General features: G+C 27.2%; 1 protein-coding gene across 8 annotated transcripts in view; it reads left to right on the top strand.

The window, feature by feature from the left end:
• The first annotated feature begins 2,027 nt into the window (after nt 1-2,027).
• Nucleotides 2,028-9,517, top strand: part of LOC114935504 (F-BAR domain only protein 2) — a 45,645-nt gene continuing 38,155 nt past the window's right edge. For 3 of the 8 annotated variants that reach the window (XM_085487607.1, XM_085487609.1, XM_085487612.1), the window contains exons 1-3: nt 2,028-2,436; nt 7,376-7,681; nt 8,984-9,241. In XM_085487607.1, the coding sequence (XP_085343733.1) occupies nt 2,407-2,436; nt 7,376-7,681; nt 8,984-9,241 (594 nt within the window). In that variant the 5' untranslated portion in view covers nt 2,028-2,406. The remainder of the gene's footprint in view (nt 2,437-7,375; nt 7,682-8,983; nt 9,242-9,517) is intronic. The other 5 variants (XM_085487606.1, XM_085487605.1, XM_085487608.1 and 2 more) reach the window with 4 other exon arrangements.

The raw sequence follows: 9,517 nt of genomic DNA, 5'->3' as shown, positions 1-9,517 counted from the left end.
TAAACAATTATATTCCCGCTATTATAAATGATAAATATATAAATATATACATATGTATAAATATATATATATATATATATATATATGTATATATATATTTGTACACAAAATGCGTACAAACATACGCGTCCGTTCGGAAACACTGTACACCCGAGAACACACTGTATCCCCTCCATTTCTCCATTGAAATCACGAAACGACACCGAGTGTGTAGTTTCCGAACGCAGCCCTAGTAACTATAGTAACTTAGACCGGCATTCACAGTTGATTCTTATAGCGTTTTCGATTGGGGTGCACTGGCTGCACTGAATGTCAGGCGCGTGTTCGATTGGTAGTGCCAATGCGCACTTGGCTAGTGTTGCGTGTTCGTTTGAACGCACAACACTCGCATAGTGCGCACTCAATGCGCACTAAGTGGCACGAGATATTTTGACGGTGCCAGTCATCGACATATAGAATGGACTGAGCATTGCGATATGTAAACGCGCGCCTGCTTTAGAGTGAGAGGTACTACATCTGAGGCCTATGTTTGTCTCTCTTGCAAGCTTCTGATTTGTTATTTCGTCCCCCTCCAGAATTCTAGCAGTAACATAGCATTAAATTTTTGACACCTCACCTTCGCCTACTCGCTTTGGAATTAATAAAATTAATAAAATTAGTTTTTGTTAATTTTTTTAAAAATAAGATTAAATCACGCAGCAAAGACAAAATCTGCAGTCATAAATAGAATAAGACATAAGTTAACAAAAACAATTTTATTTATGCATCAATAGATATAAGATAGATATAGAAATACATAATATAAGAAATATAAGAAATACATGTAACTATAAATATTATATAATAAAATTTTGTTTTATACATATAATTATAACAATATCCTGTAAGTGGCATATATCATATTATATTTTATAATAATGTGTAGTATTGTAATTTTTTATAAATGTAAATAAATAAAATTTTCTATATATCAACAATATAATTTTTTTATTATTTATAACATTTATTATTATAATATTTATAATAAAATTTGTAAACATATATCTATTTATAAAACTTTATAATTAATAAAATATTAATATAAATATAATATAAATTAAAGCAAATTTATTGTTTATTTATAAATATATTAAATATATTAAAACAAATTTTAAAATAAATTCTAAAAAAATCTATTGACTACACATTTCATAGAAAAATGCACATGGTCCGCAATTTTTTTAGACGGCCCTGCAAAAAGAGAGACAAACATAGGCCTCAGATGTAGTACTTCTCACTCTAAAGCAGGCGCGCGCTTACCCATCGCGATGCTCAGTCCATTCTATATGTCGATGGTGCCAGTTCAGTGCACTGGATGCATGCAAGCAGTAGGGCATTCTTTTGAACGAAAATTCGACATAATGAGCAATTCGGATTTGGCTCTCTTTAATATTTTGGAGACATTTTTGGAATCTTCTTCTAGTTTAAGCGAGCAAGAAGAAATAATTACAACTCTTCGAACTAGAAGAATAATTCCAAAAACTGTAAATTATGTAGAATGTGTGAAAAAAATGGATAATGACACCGTAAGTGTTATATCTTTTTATATAAACATCGAACCTATACCCTTTTTTAAAATATAATTAATGTACTTAATGTAATAGCATTTTTATACTGAATAATAATAATTTTTATATTTGTCATACGTGATATTCTTGATCATCTTCTATATTTAATTACATATAATAAAAATCATTACTTAACTGAACACAAGATGTCGAGGTTACTTTTTCGTTCTTCCCGGAATCTAGTCAACTCAAGTAGCACTGAAAATTTCGGCGTGTTCTTTTTCACCTGCACTATTCAGTGCAACCCATGGAACTTGTCCAGTGTTCGTATGAACTGAGTGCGCACTGATGCGCACTAACTTTTTCCCAATCGAAAACGCTATTACATATATAAGAACGTACATGAATACCGCCTTTAGTAACTAATCCTAAAAAGTAACTTTTCTAGGGACTCCAATGCGCCATTGCCGAAGGCGAATGGTTGCGCAATTGCGCGAGAGGAAGAAGAAGAGAAAGGGAGAGCGCATAAACCATGTGTGAGAGAGAGAGAGAGAGAGAGAGAGAGTTGCGGAGCGACGCGACAAACAGAGATAATCGACACCACAAGCGAGGCGCAAGTTGACCCGTATTCTCCTCTCCGAGCACGCTCGTCCCGCTCGCGGCTCCTTCAAGGGTGGCAAGAAAAAGCATTATGCTGGTGAATCGTCGTTACTGGGCGCGAATCGTTAATTGTCCCACGTATCCCTCCGTATTCGCGTAATCGTTCATTATTAAGCGCGCCGTCGTCGTTTTTCGCCCGCGCCTCCGCATCCTCGTGAGCCAAAACGTGATAGTATGATGGTCTGATCGCAGTTCCAATATGACTGTGGACTTTGTCGACTACTTCTGGGTGAGTCTCTACTTCTCTTTCTCTTTTTTTCCCTTCGTCAATCGACAATCCTTGTTTTACGAGCGAATTTAGGTTATGTCACGAGAGAATTTATTACGTACGTGACTTCGTCATTTTTTTCGTCTTTTTTTGTCCCTCTATTCTTTTCGAATTCTACTCCATAATATATGATACGCGTGATATGCTCGTATTAATACTGACTCTTTCTCTGTAGCCTTCGTTTCCTTCCTGCCTCCGTCTCATTCGTCGTTTTTTTCACCCGACATCTCGCCGATTGTCATCTGTCACGCGCTTTTCCTCTCTATTTTTTTTTCGCTTGGCGTCTCGCTCATTTTCATCTGTCACACGTTTCCTTCTCGCTCATATATATATATATATATATATATATGTATATATATATATATATATAGGGTGTCTCAAAATTAGCGGATCACCTGTTAATGACAGATTCCTGGGATCATTTGGAGACTATTTTTTTTCAGCGAAAATGTCGAGGCACTAATAATTTTCGAGTTATAAGCAGTTGAAAATAAAGGGTTTTTTGCAAACTAAGCTTTGTGGAAATCAAATATTAACAAAACGATATTCTTCAATTTCAAGTGGATTTAGATAGCCACAGTAATTGTTATGACGTTATTTGACGTCAAAATCCATCCTCAAGTAGCAAACTGACGTCATTAAACGTCAAAATGACATTATTTTGACGTTTAATAACATCATTTTGACATCTAATGATGTCATTTGACATTTAATGATGTCATTAGACGTCAAAATGATATATATGCTTACTATCTGGGCCATTTTGCTATTAAAATATATCTAATGACATAATTTGACGTTAAAATGACTACTTTTGCTATCTCGGGAGTTTAATAGAATTTTAATTTAAAGCTCAATTACAAAATGATATACGATGACAAAAATTGGAAACGTGCAAAAAATTTCTCGACGTTACACACAGGACATCCTATATATATATACTCAGATAGGACACTTTTTGCAATAATTGTGTTAAGATGATTCTACAAAACACACATCTTTTGCTAAAATGGAATTTTGTAATTATAAATTATGTCGCATATATTTCATACATGTTTGATGCTTAAATTTCTTTGTGAAATTTTAGATTTAAGAATGTTCGAACAATAATTATATAATTTTATACTCTAATTGTTTTTATAATTACAAATTTAACTTCTAAAATGTATTCAGCAATAATAATTGTGCTAAAATAATACTACTTATTTTTGCATTTATTTTAGATGTCAATTTTATAAAAATTGCTATGCATTACAAAAATTAAATTTAGAATCAATAAATTAATAAAAAATTAATTAATCAAAACAATGCTAAAATTTTTCTGCATGCGTTCCTATCTGGGTATGTCTACTATACGTAATTTCTACGTCTTTTTATATCGCGACGAAGCTATATATTACCGTGAAAGACAAGAAAGATATCTATTGGACTTTAGAAAAAAGATCGCATCGTATTCTTTTATTATGTAGCCTGTCATACATATGTAAATTGCCGGGCTATGCACTTTGTATACGAGAGCGAAAAAACACTTGTACAATTACGTCAGTTTCTTTGTATTTTTAATGATTACAATTGCAATTAGCTTTTTCTAAGAATGTGCAAGAATATTCAGCTTTTTTTCAGATCTGAGCAAAAATTTTTAGCGAATTATTTATATAAAGGAAGTATTCTCTTACATTTATTAAAATTTCTTCTTTAAATATATATCAAAATATTTATTAATCTTTTATTATCTTATGGATGTTAATAAAAATTTGATTTATTGGTAATTATCCTAATTTTGTTGATAATATTTTAATTATATTTTATAGTTTTCAATAATAGCTTTTAAAAATATATATTTTTACATTGATAATATAATAAAGTTTAAATATACATATATTAAAAAGGTAATAAATATAGAAGATAAAAAGTTTATGTCCTTTTACATTTAAATGTATAGTACATTTATTTGTGTCTATATTATTAACAAGAAAAGCATAAGTAATGTTTAAAAAAAGCATGGATTTAACTACATACATTTTATGATATAAATAATTTAATTTAAAAGTTTTTACATTCGGTTAATCATTAATATATACAATTATCTGCCATTTTTCTCTCACAAAGCCACGTTATTGATAAGATAGTTGTCACTTCCCTTTTCGGCATTGGAGTATCTTTTATTGAAGATTATTTTGTACTTAATATGTACAAAATATATTAAAGATCATTTTACATTTAACGCAAACAATATTTTGTACTTAATATTGGACAAATCGAATAAATTGTTTGAAAAAAGTGTGAAAGATTATTTCAATAAAATCAAAGTAAGAATTGAGATGTATATATAACCGTCGCAAGTAATAGGTACAAATAGAATGACAAGAGCAATAATATGTAATGATGGCTTGTTGCAATGTCACTTGAGAGTTCTGCTCAATGTGAGTTTACTGCACGATCAGGGTTCAAGTGTTAAATGGCTAAAATGATCTTAAATACTGTTCCAGCAGATATCTTTAGATGTAATATTCTAATTGTAGACAGATTTTCACACAGAATACGAAAAGCTTCACGATATGTAGAAGTAGTGTATAAACTTGTGTACATAAACTTTTTTGCTTATAACTTTTCCCTATCTTTCTTTCTCTTGCTAATTTTCAAATTTTTAAAAACAATTTTTTTTTATATATATTTTATATTTATGTATATAATAAACAGGGTTGGGTAATAACTAGTTAATTAGTTAAAAGTTAAAAAAAGTTAATAACTTTTAACTTATTTAGTTTAATTAATTTAAAATGTATTGACATTTTTTAACTTTAACTAATTATTTTTGATCTTAAACTTATTAATTTTTTTCCTAAGTCAAATTGTTTTATCTCTGAATACTATTATTGTTTTTTTTATAAGTCATAAACGTATTATTTTTTAATTAAAGTATTATTAATTTTTATATTCGTTTGTCATTGTAATTAGCAAAAAATATATTTCTGTATAAAAATCAAAATTTCTTTGTTATTTATATTATTAATTTTAAAAGAATTAATAAACAATATTCTAATTTATTATAAATAATGTTTTTAAAAATTAATTTTTTTATTTAATTACAGTTAATTTAATCTTAACTTTAACTGAGTTAATTTTTTCTTCAGGCAACTTTTAATTTAACTAAATTAATTTTATAAGCAACTAACTTTAACTTAACTTAATTTAAAAAAAATTATTAATTTACTAAATCCTGATAATAAATGAGTATGTAAAATATAATATTACTATATACAGGGTATTTCCCCTTCGTTTAAATTAATATCTTGAAATATTGTCGAAATTAAATAACGAGAAAATATTTCATACAAAAGATTAAAAGATTTCAAGGGGAAAAATTGATAATTTTGAATTTTTAAGTTATTTTTTAAAATTATTTATATATATATATATATATAAAAGTCAATCTAGTTTTTTAAATGGAACTATCCTAATTTTTTTTAAATATAAATTGATTTTTTTTTTAATATTTGACATAAAAAGTGAATAAGTAATGAGATATTTTCTAAGTTGATGTAATAATTTCAAAACATCTCATAAAAATATTCATTTTTTGAATTATCTTTTCGATGATCATGAGATAAATAGAAATTAAGATACTTCTTTTTTTTTATTGAAAGAATCTTGTAAGTTTTATCAGAATTTGTGTACATTTGCATACATTCTTTAGTTATATATAACAATATTAAAATAATAATGGAATGCTAAAAGATAATTAGCAGTAGTTCTCTTGCAGTGTGGAAGAAAATTTTACTAATAGATAAATACTAGTAATACTAATAGATATTAAAATTTAAGATTTTATTTTAATAAAAAAATTGAAATTCTTTTTTTATACATATATACTAATTTTTCTAGTTATGCTTATTATTTCTAAGATTCATTTATTACTGTCTCGATTTTGAGGAAATAGTGTTTCTTTTTTAATTTTTGATAAAAATAATATACGACTATATAATACGAATTACTAAAAAATTGAAAAATTGTTAATAATTATATTAATATTAAAATATTTATTTTTATACTTCTAGGATGAATTTTGATGATATATTTTCTCAACTTTTGAAGAGTACAATTTTTCTATTAAACAAATTTTTAGTAACATTTATATTTTTAGGTTTTTTGGATTGCTAATTACAAACTCAAAGTCAAATTTTATAAATCTAAAATAGCAAATCTGACAAATTGTTTATAAAATGTTTTGTTTCTGCTCAAGTTAAAGTTATAAATTTTTGGGGGATTTATTACAACCCTAAATTCAAATTTTGAAAATTTAAATAGTTTTAACTAACGGATTCTTTATAAAAATTATATAAATTATTATTTTTGCTCTCAAATTAAGCTTTTATTTATTTTTGGGATTGTAATTGCAAATATGAAGAAAAATTTTAAATAGTGTATTAGCAAAGTTAATTTGATTTTTTCTAATGTAAACACTTATTTTTTAATATTGTTCCGTACAATTAAAAATTTTTTTAATGGTTTTTTTTTAATAAATTACTATACTTACAATACAATACAATAAAATGTACATTAAAAAAAAATTTTTAACTGTTTAACATTAATTTACAAACAACTGATGTTAAAAGATACTTAATATTTTTTACATATTCTAGAATTTTTTAAAAATAAATATACAAAATAATTTTTAATAAAATTATATATTAGACAATAAAATATAAACATTTCTTTAAATTTTAAGTTTTCTAATTTTATTATCAATGATTAAAAAAAAATAAGTATAATTTACGTTATACTTTAAATTAAAATGTTATTATTAGTTAAAAATTGTAGATACATATAATTTTTAACTATTTTTTAAGATTTAATTAAAAAAAAACTGAAACGAATTTGATTTGTTATGCTATTCAAGGGCGAAAAGAATAATGGATTCGACGTATTATATCATAATATGAAGCATGGTGTAATCGCCAGCAAGGAATTGGCCGAATTTTTGCGCGAGAGATCAGCTATAGAGGAGAACAATTACAAGCTCCTTAGTAAAGTAGCGAAACAGGCGAGCAACAGCACGCAAGGAACGTTTGCACCTGTATGGGCCGCCCTGAGAGGTGCCGCTGAGAAACTAGCCGTTTTGCACTTGCAGATGGCCCAGCGAGTGACCGAACTGATAAAAGATGTGTCGAAATACGCGGACGAACTGCACAAGAAGCATAAGGCTGTACGTAATTTTATATCCTTTCTATTTATTTTATTAAGGCTCCTGGGTCCTCATCGCGGTCATACCAGATTGTGATGTTGAGGCGAGAAAGCGCACGCTGAAAATTCTTAAGATGCCATTTTTAGATGAAAAGATATTTCGATGAAATGTTTTACACAGGGTTCGGTAATTAGTAGTTAATTAGTTAAAAGTTTAAAAGTTAATAACTTAACTTAGCTTAATTTAAAATATATTAATTTTTAACTTTAATTAGTTATTTTTGACCTTAAACTTATTAACTTTTTTCCTAAATTAAATTTTTTTATCTTTGAATTATTGTTTTTCTATAAGTTAGAAACGTATTATTTTTAAATTAAAGTATTATTAATTTTTATGTTTATTTGTCATTAATTGTAATTACCAAAAAATATATTTTTATATAAAAGTCAATATTTATTTGTTATTTGTTATTATAAATTTTAAAATTAACAAACAAAATTCTCTAATTTAATGTAAATGTTTCTAAAAATTAACTTTTGATTTAATTTTAGTTAATTTAATCTTAATTTAAATTGAATTAATTTTTTGTTTATACAACTTTTAACTTAACTAAATTAATTTTATTATTTAAGCAACTAACTTTAACTTAACTTAAACTTTATTTAGTTAATTCATTAACTTACCCAACCCTGCTTTTACATCACTTTTAAAATACCTCGAAAACTATTTTTCTCTTGACAGTCAGTCGTCAACTTTAAAAATGAGTGCGCATGTGCAAAGACTAGATGGATTGGGTCTCATATTACAGTCATTTTACAGCCGATTGATTATAAAGGAAAAAAACATAATTTTTGAGGTATTTTAAGAGAGTGGTAAAGCCATCTGAAATGCTATTTTATATCTTTTTATTTTGAAATGGCATTTAAGAATTTATAGCGTGTGTTTTCTTGCTTCTGATGTCACAATTCCAACATGGTCGGTGAGGAACCAAGGAGCCTTAAGCGTAATATTTTTCTCATCTATTTATGACCTCATAAAGCAAGATACGCTATCTTTAGCTCGCAATTAGTATTATGCTTTACTGTAGAGAATATTGATACGTGTCCTGTATATTATCACGGTATCCGCCCACAGTCAAATATCAGTAGGTTCTCATCATCAGGCAATTGAATTTAATATTTAAAAGTCTTATTTATCACAGTGTATACATTTACTAATATAATTATATTTGCATATCAAACAAAATTAATTTAATTAATTTGAAATTATAAGAGGGATTAGTCCAAATATATATGAAATAAAATGTGTCGTCTAAATATTTAGGTGAAAGAAGAAGAATCCTCTACTTTAGAAGTTGTACAGAGTATTCAGAGTATTACGGTGACGTTGCATAAAGCGAAAGACATGTGTTTACAAAAGGGTCTTGAATTGGAAAAATTGAAAAAGGATAATGCCAGTCAGAGAGAGCTGGAAAAGACGGAAATTAAGTTCAAAAAGGCGCAGGACGATTATAAGGCACTAGTGGACAAGTATACCATCATACGAAATGACTTTGAGACGAAAATGACTCAAGCTTGCAGGGTATTTATTTTTAATTTAATTTTCAATAAACTGTTAGATATTAGAACTTCGACTATTTTAATATGCCATTCTGAATATCTTTTCCTATATCATTTACAAGGAAATATTTTGCACAAAACTTTTTTTAAATAAAAATTATATTTTTTTAAACAAAAATTGGCCTTGTTTGGAACAAATCCAATCTAATTAAGGGTTTCCTTGATTTTTCTATGAATTACACAATTTTTTTTGAAAGTGGCGCTATTTGGTGTAGGAAAAAAGATATTTAGAATTGGA

This window comes from Nylanderia fulva, unplaced genomic scaffold (assembly GCF_048542155.1).
Source record: "Nylanderia fulva isolate GAGA-0341 unplaced genomic scaffold, ASM4854215v1 Scaffold58, whole genome shotgun sequence".
Taxonomy (NCBI): Eukaryota; Metazoa; Arthropoda; class Insecta; order Hymenoptera; family Formicidae; genus Nylanderia; species Nylanderia fulva.
The sequence above is the reverse complement of the archived record's forward strand: the minus strand, read 5'-3'. Positions and strand labels throughout refer to the sequence as shown.